This window comes from Mchenga conophoros, linkage group LG1, assembly GCF_057382185.1.
Source record: "Mchenga conophoros isolate Kocher_MC1m ecotype Shallow Benthic linkage group LG1, M_conophoros_male_GT1.1, whole genome shotgun sequence".
NCBI lineage: Eukaryota > Metazoa > Chordata > Actinopteri > Cichliformes > Cichlidae > Mchenga > Mchenga conophoros.
Window position 1 is genome coordinate 16114313 of NC_140526.1, and position 14645 is coordinate 16128957.

The 14645-nt window shown below is 39.1% G+C and overlaps 1 protein-coding gene across 1 annotated transcript; it reads left to right on the forward strand.

Annotated features, from left to right (window-relative positions):
• The first annotated feature begins 1442 nt into the window (after positions 1-1442).
• rhoua (ras homolog family member Ua) lies at positions 1443-11404 on the forward strand. Its single transcript, XM_085267818.1, has 4 exons — positions 1443-2055; positions 2474-2532; positions 4979-5167; positions 6666-11404. The coding sequence occupies exons 1-4, from the start codon at positions 1764-1766 to the stop codon at positions 6948-6950; spliced, it is 825 nt and encodes a 274-aa protein (XP_085123944.1). The 5' UTR covers positions 1443-1763; the 3' UTR covers positions 6951-11404.
• The last annotated feature ends 3241 nt before the right edge of the window (positions 11405-14645 follow it).

A 14645-nucleotide genomic window follows, 5' to 3' on the forward strand; every position in this document is an offset into this window, starting at 1 on the left:
GTTTTGAAAAGCATCTGATTGGTAGCAGCTACAGTTCTTTTCTTTTTTTTAGCATAGTAATGATCCCACTAAAAATGCAGCATATGCATACCTGGATAGAAAAACACACAATAGTCTCCCCAGAACCTGGACCCTAACATTACTGAAGAAGTGTGGGATCATTCAGTTCAGTTAAATTTTATATAGTGCCAAATTGCAACAGTCATCCCATGGTGCTTTATAACTATTTTAAGGTGAAGACCTTACAATAATACAGAAGGAAACAACAAAAATCAGATGACCCTCTATAAACAAGAACTTGGTGACAGTGGGAAGGAAAAACTCCCTTTTAAGACAAAGAAACATCCAGCAAAACCAGGCTCAGGGAGGGGCAACCGTTTGGGGGTGAGAGGAAGGGGACAGGACAAAAGACACACTGTGGAAATGAGCCAGATATTAATTATAAGTAATGATTAAATGCAAAGTGGTGTATCAATACACAGAAAGTGAAAAGAGATGAGTGAAAAAGAAATGCTCAGTACATCGTGGGAAGCCCCCATCAGCTTAGACTTGGTGTAAATAAGGGAGGGTTCAGCATCACTTGATCGTCTTGACAGAAAATGGAACAAAAGGCAGCCAATGTCCAAAAAAGAACTTTGAATGTCCTACAAGAAGCCTATAGAACTATTCTTGAAGACCACTTAAAGAAATCACAAGAAAGCTGGCTATGAGAGTTCAGACTGTGTTGAAGAATAGAGGTGGTCACACCAAATATTGACTTTCAACTCATTACAATTGGACAAAACTTTTCCCCCCTCATATACTGTGTATCCATGTGTGTGTATATATATATATATATATATATGCAAACCACAAGGCATTTGTGTCTCTGTGAACTGGGGATCTTTTGTTCCTCTATGTTTGACTTCAGTTTGTTTTTAAGTTCCAGTAGTAAAGTACATAATAGGCTACCAGTAAACCAGCTTTGCTGTGGTGTGATAAGATGTGGTATGCGATTTGCAGTAAGTACTCCAGAATAGACAAAAAGAAGAGAAAACCACATACCATGGTTTTCATTTCAAAAAATGAAAATAAAGATGTTAGACTATAATGCTGATATTTCATACAAGGAAAACGCCACTATAATGCTTGATGAAAGCAGCAGAGCATTTTCAAAAGAAAGAAAACAAAAGCAACAGGAAAAAAAGAGGGAAAAAATAGATCAAATTTCAGTCTATGAAACCATCGTCTACTACTTTTTTTACTTAGTTAACACCAACATCAATCTAAACCTTAATGGATTTGTAAGACATCCGAAGAGTTTGTCCTCCGAAGAGTTGCAAGTCCATACAGTGTGAGTGCGTGCAACCGCTATGTGTCCCCACAACACCTGTAATCCAAGCACACACACACACACACACACACACACACACACACACACACAGAGGCACCGTGATGTCACTGAAGGGGAGTTAGCGGCGGGTCTGTCCGTTGGACGTCTGGACGGACATAGACTCAGACCAGCGGCCAACGTTAATTCATCCTCCGCTCTTAGAATCGGACTCTCATTAATAATTTAATAAATCATGACGCTTAAAGGGGCTGTGTTGGGTGAGCCTCGGGTCCAACCTTGGTGATTTAACCATGGTAACTAAAAGGAAGAGGGCTTCGGCTACCACATAAAGTCAGTTGACAAACTGTGGCGGACGTTAACGGAAGAATGGACGGAGTGAAAACTGGCCCTCAACAGGACTGAACCTCCCGCCCGGGTCTCCTCGGGCTCCATGTCACCCTCCTCTCCGTGCCAGATGCCCCAGCGGGGCGATGGCTGCTACAAGCCGGCACCGGTGTCCCCTGCTCCGCCTGTGCCCCCGCGGAGGGTCCGGAGCCGGGACAGAGGCTCGGGCAGGACGCGGCGATCCGCGGCAGGGTCAGCGGGAGCCGGAGCAGCGGAGAAGCGGGTGAAGTGCGTCCTGGTCGGGGACGGGGCTGTGGGGAAAACCAGCCTGGTGGTCAGCTACACCACCAACGGCTATCCAACCGAGTACGTCCCGACTGCGTTTGACAACTTCTCAGGTAAAAAATAGGAGAAACTCATGACATGGTTCATAGGATCCAATAAATCCAATGATCTAAGTTTCAGTTCATCAAGTGTTAGAAATGATATCTTTGGCTTTAATGATCCTATTTCACACAGCCACAGTTTTGCCTACTAGATGCTGTCTCAAGGGATTGATTTATGTGTTTACTTGACTTATTTAATATATTAAATATTTTAATTCATATTCTTTTAATTTTTTTTTATCATACTGACTTTTTTGCCAGTTTGTGTTGTCATCAAAGTCAAAGTTTGTCATTTTATTACAACAGTAAACTTTACATTGGTGATACTAACCTCAAGATGATGTGTGTGTGTGTGTGTGTGTGTGTGTGTGTGTGTGTGTGTGTGTGTGTGTGTGTGTGTGTGTGTGTGTGTGTGCATGTGTGCATGTAGCGGTGGTATCAGTGGACGGGCAGCCAGTTAAACTACAACTCTGTGACACAGCTGGACAGGTCAGTGACCTCTGTACAAACTAACACTAGACACTCAGAGGGCAGTGTTTCCTGTTGTTCTTTTTTTAAATTCATGTTGGACACAATGCCTCTCCCAAGGAAATCATTCTTTCTTACTTTCTTGCCTGTCTGAGTAGCATCCAGTAAGACAAATGCCTTTTTTTTTTTTGCCTGAGCTACAAAGGAAATGGGAGGGAAGAGGGGTAAGACGTGCTAAAGAGGCTGCATTGAAACAGGACAATGCACGTCCTAGCCCTAGTCAGTGGGATAACATGTAAACAGGTTAAAACATGAAGTTCATTAGGTTCTACATTGCAGGGATGTTTCATAGATGACAGGAACATAGATTAGGATTACTCACAGACTAAAGATAAATCAGTGTTTTGTGTATCTCTAGGTCTTTCCTTGGAATAACTCTCTGGCACACAGGAAGTGATGTAATTCTGTCTACATTTGCGAAGGAGTAGATGTTTGTTTGAAGATAGTGGAAGATGTAGAACACTGTGATAAGCTACAACTGGTTAAACATCAAACAGAGGGTATATGCTGATAGAGATAAAACAAATATGGTAAAACAAAATCACCACACATGCAGTATAATCACATAATCATGCACCAGAGTTATTATAGTCTTTTTTTTTCTAATGAGTTTTTATTTTTACTTCATTTTGACTTTTTGTTTTTAATTCAGTTTAGTTTCAGTAAGTTTCCAGAGTGGATTTTCTTATTTCAGTTTAGTTTTTATTGTTCAAAAATGTTTAGTTTTAATTTATGTTTTATTAGTTTCAGTGTTAGTTTTTTAAGCATTATTTTTGAGGGCATAATAATAATAATCAGAGGCAAGATTTAGGAAAATTACTATAGGTATAACAAAAAACCCCAAAACATTTTAACTCACAGTCAGCTCACAGTCTTGTAAATAGAGTCTCAAAAAAACAAGTCTATCAGTGACTCATCAGGCAAGTTGTAATACATTTATTTGATCCAAAGTAACAAATACTCAAACATTAAAACTAAAAATGGACATTTCCTCTATGTTTTTATTTTATTTTTGTTAGTTTAAGTTTACAAAATCATTTCATTTGGTTCTAGTTTTTATTTTTATTTTAGTTTCACATCTAGTTTTAGTTTTTAAGTTTCATTTTAGTTAGCTGTAATAACCTTGACATGTAACATGTAAAAAACATTATAATCACCATTTTTCAGCTCACTTCAGCTGTATTTATATGTAAGACAGTTTGTAGTATCTGGAAACTGCAACCATCAGCTGATGCCCTATGAGAAAGGATTTGGTGACAATGGGGAGAAAGAACTTATTTTTAGCAGGAAGAGAAACAGTAAAGTAAATCAGTAAGTAAAAGTTTATTTATATAGCACTTTTCACAGACATATGTCACAAAGTGTTTCACAAGAGAGGTAACAAAAACTCAATACAATCACAAATACATCATAAAAGCCCTGGTCTAATTAAAAGCTTTTTGAAATAAAAATGTCCTTAGCTGCTTTTTGAAGGTCTCCACAGAGTCTGAACGCTGTAGAAATATAGGAAGTGCATTCCACAGTCTGGATGCAAGGAAAGGTCAGTCCCCTCAAGCTCTGAAATGAGTGTGGGGGAACACCGTGGTCCCCCGGAGGTTACGAGAGAGGTGTATATGTGAATCAAATCAGCAATATAGGGAGGGGCCTGTCCATGTAGTGCTCTAAAGGTTAAAACAAAAATTTTAAAATGCAACCTAGATCTGATTAGTAGCCAGTGAAAGTGGTAGCCTTCTGGTACAACCAGATAAAGAATGAGGGGAAAGAGAAGAGTAAGGAGAAAGGAGGAACAGACAAACAAAAAACAGCAGAAAATACAAACTCTGGGAGAGAGAAGACAAACATTAATGACATGTAGCATCATCAGTTGTACAATCACCCTGGTTCTATAGCAAATGGCAAGAAACAAAAGTTAAACCTGCACTTCCAGAGAAAAGTGCACTGCTGGGATAATATGGTAGATTATCACTACAATGATCAGCTGCCCTCAAAAACAGTGGGACATTGAATGAGAGAGGAAAGATAAAGTTGGAGATCAAGGAAAAACAGAAAGACAATTTTTAGGTTTTGATAAAATGTGCTTCTCAAACTTTTTCTGATAGGCCTTTTTCTGATACCAGAAGCAGAAATAAAGTTCACACTCTTCTACCAATTATTATCTATCATGAACAGTAAAATGGGATCTGAGGTGAACTTTAATAAACTAAAGGTTAGCATGATAGCTTAAGTATGCTATATATTAAAACCAAAATCACATTAATTGAACATTGTGTTACTCCTAGTCCTCATCATCCCACCTGCAGTGGGGCCCGTCCTTTAGTTTAAGAACCACTGCCTTGAAGCAGAGGTAGGCAGTGATGAATCACAGTATCTCTGTGTGAACACTCTCGGTCTCTCACAACCTTTCCAGGATGAGTTCGACAAGCTGCGCCCTCTGTGTTACACCAGTGCAGATGTGTTCCTGCTGTGCTTCAGCGTCGTCAGCCCTGCCTCATTTCAGAACGTTCCTGAGAAGTGGGTACCAGAGATTCGGAAACACGCCCCCTTTGCGCCGCTGGTTCTTGTCGGGACGCAGTGTGATCTCAGAGAGGATGTCAAGGTGTTGATTTTTATTCTGTACATAAATCACAATTTATGTAATTCTATTGCCTGTTTCTCTCTCTTATCATTCTTATCATTGTGTAAACCAATGACACCATGCACAAACTAAATGGAAGCGTTATTATAGTTATTGCACAGCTTGGTTGTGAATCTAGAATTAAACTGTAACATTTTGAAGGTTATGACGTTCAGCTGGTGTTGATTCTCTTGTAGAGAAATATTTATTCACCTTTATGGTCATTTTGGCAGCCTTAGTTATACCACTGTCGAGGTTTATACATTTTGTCTGCTCCATTTAAATCAGTCAGGGTAGAGTAAATATTAGAAACACAGCATCGTTCAGCAGCACCACAAACTGGAGCCTCGTAAATGTCCAAGTCTCCGTGCTGTCTGGATGTTTTTTTGTGACCACAGAGAAGAGTTGTCGCAATGTCACAAGTTGGTAATGTTGCAACTTTCGACATTATGACCAAATGCAATTTTGGCATTGCATAATGTGTTTGTAGGAAAAAGCACATGCATGTATACTCAGGGGCTGTAGCTGTTTGGATTATAAAACCTTTTTGTGCAACTTACCCAGTGCATAAAAACGCTAAAGCCTGTACAGATGCATCTTTCCTGTCTCCTCAACTGATTGTGTGCTGAGGTCAGTACTGTCACTTTACAGCAAGCAGGTTCCTGCAAATGTGTTCCTGCTATACATCAGTGTTGTCAGATTCTAATCTTTCTGGCTTCGTCCCACAGTAAAAAGATATGTGAGTTTAACTGGCAATTCTAAAATTGACCATGGATGCAATTTACCCTTAATGAAAGTATGAAGATGCAATCTGATATCAAAGCGTGTAATAAACACGCTGGTCCACCGTGTCCATTTTCATGTCCACTTCATGTTTTGACCGTCATAGATTTCACGTTTTTGCTTACACGTTTTTCGATGATGCTGGGTATATATATATATCTGTTGTAGTCTAAAGCACTTTGAATGATCAGTACAAATGTCAGTCCATTTCCAGCAAGTAGCAATTGGAAAAAACACAAGACTAATTCATTTAAGAAAAAGAGACAAACAAGAGCTTAGACGAAAAACATACAAAACAGGCAAAAAATGTAAAAAATTATAAAAAGGAAGACTAAAAGCAGGCAATACAGATTAAGAGGACCGAAAAGGGAAAACAATAACTAACTCTGTGAGAAGGATCTCCTCAGGCCGGTGCTCATGTAAACATGCAGTCACCCTCTTGACTTTAAAACAGCCACAAGGGCCACACCTGGATCTACTTTTATGCTGTATGTCTTTCCCCCATAAAGATGAGATTTGACTCTAATAGGCATCCAAGGGGGAAAGAGATATAACTTAAAGTCAGATCCAGATATACCTTAAAAGGCTCAATTAAAATGTAAAAAGCAATTCTAAGACAAATAGTATTGGGGTGATGTGATGCTATTTGCTTAAACTAGTAAGTATATTTATTTCATATTTTTGTAATTTTCTTTAGGTCCTCATTGATCTGGCGAAGTACCGTGAAAGACCCGTGGACCCAGTGGATGCCCAGGACTGTGCGATGGAGATTGGAGCAGTGGCCTACTTAGAGTGCTCTTCGCTGACCCAAAAAAATCTCAAGGAAGTGTTTGACACAGCCATATTGGCCAGCCTGCAGAACTACAGCTCCCATAAGCACCAAAGGGGGAAAAAGAAACGCAGAAAAAAGCAAAGACAGACACCGGACAAGATGAAAAGTCTGTCAAAGTCGTGGTGGAGAAGGTACTGTTGTGTGGCTTAGAGGAGACTTTATTCTTGTCTGATTCAGCTGGGTTTTAGTTGACAAGCACAGAAAGGTGGTTTTCTCTTTAAAAGGAGACGGATACAGGACCTCTCCTGGACTGCGGCTGGGAAGTGTCACAGATGTAAAATATTTTGTTTTTAGCCCCCATTCTGGATTCTGGATGAGATTTACTACTGAGCCTCCCTGCAGGAGAAGGTGGTGCTGTGTCTCCTGGAATTAAACTGGCATGAACCAGTTCTATTGTGGGACTAGCAGAAGATGTGATAATATTGTTCAGGATTAGACTGGTACAGATTTGAACAGGAACTTGGAACTGTGTTTTCTCTGGAGTTAGATCCAACCTATAATGGATTTATGCAGCCTGGTTACGAACCCTGGAGGGGAACTGGACTGTCTTCAGAATATAATTGTTATTATTGGTGGCTTAAAAACTGTGCGTCCAATTCCTGGTCCTTTTTTTAAATTGCTTCTAAATTTAGTCTGGTTTCAGATGCCCATGATTAGAAAGAACTGCTAACTGAAATAGACCGGACCAGACCAAAGGTTGTCATTTTGGAGTTTCTGACCCAGACAATGATCAGTGGCTATAATTATAGTCAGAACAAGTCCAACCCTCAGTTAATTTTAGAGCTGCTTTTTATAACTGGGGCCATTGTTATTCATAATGAAAAAAAAAACTTTATTAAACTGTTAAGTATTTCCTGGTGACACACATGTTTAGTCTATAACCTGGATCAGGTTTTCCCCTTTTATTATAGTGCTGATCTGGACAATTATGCTGTTAGATCTGGCATGAAATTAAGCATAGTTTTCAGCGTGTCCTGACAGAAAAAGGTTCGGTGAGGCTTAGGCTTTGGATAGGTGCCAATCATGTCTTTCTTCTTGTGCTTTGATCAAAAGTGAGATTTCAAAGAATAAGGAGCCAGATAATGAAGAAAAAATCATAATATGTTAAAAAGCATGTCTGAATATCCACTGCTCTCTAATAGCAAGTTGTATCTTTAGTCAAGAAGATACAACCTGGATCCAGGACTCAGTGACCCACTTTGGGTTTCCACTGGTAGCTGTGGTATTTTATCATCTTCATCTAGCCCCCATTATCACTGAAAGACTGAACAATCTGTTAAAATAGAGTGGTACCAGTGTGGCGTGGTTAAATATAAATCTCTGCACTGTGCTGGTGACTGGTGCTTGACCTTAATCGGGCAGGAGGACATTTTGTAATTCATGATCGCATTGTTCCACAAACGAGAACGTTGCTCAGTGCAGTACTCAAGTGGCTCTTTTCACATGGAAATGAAGAATTCAGTTTAAAACTGAGACATTCGAATCTAAATCATCTACAGGCACAAGCTGCAAGGCAGGCAAATAAAAGCCAATTGATGTTAGATATTTGTTCTGCTTGATGTGGGTTTGATTTATCTTTGCAGACACTTAAACAACCTTAACTATGAGCACGTAATGTAATTAAACCCACGCAGTGCTCTTTGCATGTGCTTGTTTCTGTAAGTTTGCAAAAAAAAAGAAAAAAAAGAAAGTGACTTCACCTTTTTTTTTTTAAATGCAATTAAGACTGTGAAGTTTGAATTTTCTACTAGCAATGTTAACCATCCGTTTTTCTGCCCTCACTGTTATAGCCAACCCTGTGTTTACTGTTTTCTGTGATAGTGCTTGCAGGCTGTCCTCTCTCAAATAGATGTAGCTTTATGTGTTGTAAAGCAGCAATAAAAACAAAAGTGAAGATGGAAAACATGTGGCTGTCACACACTCAGCTGCCACACCTTCCTTCGTACACCATAGTTACTAAACCGAGAGCACAGACCAGCAGGGTCTGTTTTATTTTTCTTCAGTGTCTCCGTCTAAAAAGGCCCGTTGTATTAAAGTCACTGCAGCAGACAGGAAAGAGCACAATGTTTGTTATGCCATTTTGTAGCATAAAACACAATTATTCATAGAGATCAGACATGAACACTGTCATAGCTGCATTTCAAAATTTGGAAGTTTTATCTAACTTCCCAGTTAAATGTCAGAATTTATTAGAAAAAAAAAAGATAATTATATTATGAAAAACAGATTTATTATTTGACTGACGCATTTCAGCTTGCGGCCTTCATAAAACATATCACAGACCAGATTCTAAACAGCACAGAGTAAAGAGTACAGTAAAAATATATACAAGAGCCAGCATACATATCCACCAATGAGGCACCAAAAAGGATGGCCTGGGCAAATGGTTTAAAGCTCAGGGTCTTAAAATTGTTTAAAAGATTTGATTTAATGACATATTTTCCTTCTTGTATTGTTAGTGACATAAAAATAACTGAGGCTGTGGATGTGTGAAGTTACAATGATATCAGGCCCATGTAAGATGTAACTGACAGGTATTTTGGCTTTTAAGCGTGGTGTGAAAACCTTGTACAGTTCTCAAAAATAAGCATTTTCCCCCAAAGAACTACCCCGCATCACATCTGTGGCCATTGGGTTCTTTACTGGTGTGAAGCAGAGTAAGCCATGTTGTGCCTGGGAAGTTCAATTCATTTTAATAATGAGACTTTTATTTAGATTAAAATATCCACAGTTTGGAATCCACGTAGTGTTTTCTGTCAGAGTTGCATATTTTCAGCCAATTAGTAAATTACACTCTTGTGCTCATTTTCAGCTTCATATTTATTCTTGGACTCTAGAGTAGGTTTGCATGAGTCACAGTTCAAAATAATCCTTATGTTTCTTGCACTGGGCCTTCTGTCATCTTCTGTCTGAAACAAACTGTTTTTAGGCCCTTTCAACCTTTTTTGGATTCCTCTTGTAAACAGAAGGTCTGAAAAGTTTGGCAGGTGGGTGGAGCTTCTGTGCTCAGAAATTACCATATTAAAGTCATCACCTCTCAGTGACATCATAAAGATCCAAGAGTAAAAAAACAGCCTCAGCCTTTGGGCTCACAGGGATATCTGATGTCATTATTTGAAAATTTGCCTGTGTTTAATACGACCATCCATGAGTGTAACAGTTGATGTATAACAGAAAATAAGAAAAAGCAAAACAGATCAGCTTTAGAATGGGTTTTACTAGAGCTGCTTGGTAGCTTTCTATTGAAGATGTTACAGTGGAGACTGAATGGTTTCACTGTTTCACGGTGTTTTAGGCTTGATAGCAAACGCATTGTTTCTTGCAGGGGAAAAGGCATAATAGGTTACTTGTCTTGCTGTTTGTGTGCAGTCTTGGCTGATGGTGCAGTAAAGTAGGCTAAAGGTCATGCAGAGTCTTTATCATAGCTTGTGTTTCCCTTTATCAGCTTTTACCTAGTTTAAATTTTCTGGAAAGTAGGATGTTTGCTCACTGCAGTCTTTCAGTAAATATACTTTTTTTTTAAAAAATGTATACCTACTGAAATACATTAAATCAACATATTCTTACATAGGTCTGAGTTGGATTTGAGGATAAATCCTCCTTGATGATTTTTTCTCCTCCTTATACATTAAAATTTGATTCCATAAAGCATGCAAATTATGCCACTCTGTTCATGACTGACTGATTAATAGGATATTACAATTCAAACTGCTGTCATGTGATACAACTTTTAATGTGTAAGACTGACTGTGCTACCAGAAAACAGCATAGATTAAGTTTTACTTCTTTTAGCTGCCCCCTCCCCCCTTTTCCCCCAAGTGTTCAACAGCAGCATGCACCCTGCACTGTATGATGGATGTAAGGAATTGCAATGTAGAACAGATCGGTCTCGGGAAGTGAGCAGTGTTTAAAGACAGTCAGAGAAGACATGTGGTGTGCTGGTATTCTTCTAAAGCTAAGACAGAAATGTTCTGTGTTTGGAGCAGGTCCAAAGTCAGGAGTTTTATAGGTGTTATTGAGCTATGAGTTTTCAGAGATGTGGTTGAGTTTAGCTATTGCAGTAGATTTGGTGCTGGAACTGGATTCCAGAGTGACCTAATTATCCCTGCTGAGGACACTTATCAATAAGTAACTTGTGTAGTGCTATTGGATAGCAAGTTAAAGTCATCCAATAGGAAAATGTTTGAGTCAGACTACAACAAGAACTGATCCTCTGTTTACTTTAGGTCTAAATGTGCAACTTCATGCACATTTAGACCTAACTGGGCACTAAATGCCCATGTTGACCTAATTTCTGATTGCACAAGACTGCACCACGTGGTTATGTGAGTGTAAACAGAAGCATTGCCAAACAGAAGGTCTCATTTTTGAGGTTCAATTGTTTTACTGAGGTTGATACCCCCTAGAGGACACCTGAGCTCACTCACATGAGACACCAGCTGAAAGCTTCTCTTAGGAAACTAGTCCACTGAGCCTGTGTGAAGCGCCAGTGTTTTCATTTTCTCTGCATATAAAAACACTGCTACAATTCTCTGTTTAACCGAGGGCTTTGGTTTGTGTTTGATATATTTGTACAGATGTTTTATACCCTGAGAAATAAAGAATATTTGGTATAAAAATATGTTGTGTTTGAGTGCTTAGTGGCAGACTGAGAATGTGTGTGTATATAAACTCTACTCCCACAGGCTGTAAACAAGACTGAGGTTTCATTTTAAGGTGCATGCATGTTTGAAATGAGGGCAGTAGGGCATGCAGCATTTTAGCACCATTGCTTGAATGCAGAACGGTTTTGAGTTTGACAAAAGTCCAAACTCCACAGAAAGTACCTGAAGTCCAGAAAATAACTACGAGCACCAAAAAGGCATGAAAAACCTTAGGAATACTGGAAAGCTTGAAGGAGACAACACACTCTGGCAGGTAAGAAGAACAAATTCAGGTATATATGCTGAGGAGACTGATGGCTATCTGTAAACATGTGTGAAGGACCACACGGCTGAGATATTTGGCGGGATGGAACATGCAAACTAACAAGGCCAGGAAATAAAACTGACAACAGTGTAAACAGACTAAGAATCATAAAGTAAAACAGCACATGACTTATTATTGCTTTCTTTGGCTTCCTCTCAGAGTCCCAATACATGCTTTTGAGGTTAAATGGTGATTCCAAACTGTCTACATGTGTGTGGAGGTGAGAGTGTGTGATGGTCAGTCTCTTTGTGTTAGCCCAATGATGGACTGGCACCCTCCTGCCCTCGCCTTGTGCCAGCTGGGTTAGATCCCAGCCTCTCTATGACCCTGAGTTAAATAAGCAGTCAAGAAAACAGGCCAGTGGTGTCAAGCGTGCATTCACTCAAGCCCACTGGATAGCTTTGCCACTGATTAATCATTAGTCATTAATATTTTGGGGTTTTTCAATAAAATCCACTGCTACTCCTAGTGGGCACTTGTATGGGTGAGAAAATGCATGGAAAGTTAAAAGCATTTCTAGAGTTGATTGCCTGGATGGGTGGCATCTTGTGTAGTCAATCTTTTGTGTCTTTAACTTTATATCAAGCTTTCTTAACATTAAAGGAAATCTAAGCTATGGAATTTTTTAATGGAATCAAACTGAGCTTCATATGGCCCATTAACTGAAGGGAGTTTAACACCCCTGAAGTATGAAATAGTTCGTTTACAACATGTGGTTTATATTTGTGTGTTTTGTCAAAAAGGAGGTTTATAGTTAACTTTCTAAGTTAACTTTTAAATAAGCAGACCCTCAACTACTTTGTTAGAAAGTACGAGCGCCTACTAACATGTTTGTTCATGTTGTTTTTGCTGATGTCGTGTTCCAGCTTGCTTTGTGATGTTACGCTCAGCTGATGAACATCAGGACAGTGAGATGAAAGATGTGAGCAACGTCTGAGGGCATAGAGACCAAACACAGATACAGACAAATACACACACACACAAAGAAAGCCTACAGAAAGTCATCCAAATTCAGACTGGATCATTGTAAACAGACTCTCTGCTTCCAGGCCCTTACGGTTATGCAAGAGCTTTATTTTGAAGGCTGTCATGTGACATTTGGTTAGTGGTCTGTCTCAGCTCTTGGAGACTCTGTGTGTGTGTGTATAGGAGAAAGTGATTGTAAATCTTACTGAGATACAAACTGCTTTGCTCCACATGACAACACAGTTAGTGAATAAAGAGGCGGCCGACTTTGTTCTCCTTAGGTCAGCTGCTCTGTGACTCGAGCAGTGCCAGGTCCTGTTGGATGATCAGCTCCTGACACAAATTACAGCCTGTTTTCCAAAATGCAATAATGTTATTCCCTTATTTCATGTCAGTTCTGTTTTGATGGTTTTTATGTGCCAACCGAACCTCGTAGGAGCAGTAACAAATGATTATGTAATTCTGCAATCGTAGTCAAAATGTAATACAATACCCCCATTAACTATGCTTATGATAAAACTGACTAAAAACACATGTCACGAAGGCTGACACATCACTAGTTTTATAAAGCCACTGACCTCATGATGAGGTCTTAAAAGTGTTGGTGATGCCAGTTCTCAGAGGTTCCCGAAGCTTTCCGTGTTTTTGTTGCATTAGTCTTATCGAATTGCTCAAGTTTCAGATTTGTTTGGTTTACCATTCATAGCCACATCCTGTGTCCAGCTGGTGTTTTTAAGACTTAAAATGATTAAAATTGTACACTGTGAAATTAGTATAAAACTGCTGGTTAACTTAATAAGGTGCAAAATAAGATCATGCTGCAGTTGCATTAATGTTACTGTATTAGGCAGATGTTTTATCAATATGATGATATTCACACAAGAAGCAATAAGAATGGAAATCGGTAATACACATGAGAGTGCATTTATGCTAATAAATGTTACAGTCACATGTTCACAAAGCTGCCAGTATAGTCAATGGTTTAAGTGTTGGCTCCAATTCATTTTATAATTTTATAGCCCTCTCTGTGTGCGTGCGTGCGTGCATGCGCGCGCGTGTGTGTGTTATGTAACCAAAAAAGGAGCCAAAGTGACATCAGTGCTGACTCTTAATGAGCAGAGCTGAAATATGATCTCCACTTTCCTAACAAGCTATAAACCCAATCAATGTGTGTTCTGACAGCTGCTGTATGTATGTGTGTGTGTGTGTGGGCACGCGCATGTGCTAAAGAGTGTTAAGAGAAAGTACAGAACAGGAAGTTCAGGGGAAAAACAGATGGGCAGGAGTAGATAGAAAAACACAAATAAATACTTGATCAGTTAGTGACAGAGTGAGAATTAGAGATCTTTAAAATCCAGTTTTAATACATTAGAAAACTTTATGTAAAATTAAGAAATAAGAGATGCCTCCTGCCACATTAATCAGACTCACTGAACTATCTCCAGAGATCCAGGCTTGATAACAAGCTGGACTGTCCCTCTTCTCTTTAGTCTGGAGGACACGGCGTCCATGATTTCTGATTACTGAACACTTTTTCTCTGAGATACTCGTCCTCTCCAACATGCTCTTTTTAGACCCAATCATATAAACCCAATCAACTGCCAGTTAGCATAACATTAGTTGCAAAATGTTCCTACGGCTTGTCTCTTTTTTTAGTACCACTTACTTTTACAACCCTTTAATTGCCCTGTCTGAGCTTTCTTTGTTTTAAGTGTTTATGTCATCAAATTCAAAAGAATTTACATGAAATGATAAATGTCACAGTTTAAACGTTTTTGTTTTCTATATTCTTTTGTGAAACAATATAGGTATATGAGATTTGCAAATCACTGAATTCTGTTTTTAGTTGCATTTCACACAGCATCCAGTGGGATTGTGTATTATGGAGACAATAGTAATGACAGGGCAATC

Excerpts from the sequence above, each read along its gene's own strand:
- rhoua (XM_085267818.1), top strand. The coding sequence starts at position 1,764 with ATGTCACCCTCCTCTCCGTGCCAGATGCCCCAGCGGGGCGATGGCTGC. Across the intron at positions 2,056-2,473 it reads TGCGTTTGACAACTTCTCAG|CGGTGGTATCAGTGGACGGG; the intron begins GTAAAAAATAGG and ends GTGTGCATGTAG. Across the intron at positions 2,533-4,978 it reads TCTGTGACACAGCTGGACAG|GATGAGTTCGACAAGCTGCG; the intron begins GTCAGTGACCTC and ends CAACCTTTCCAG.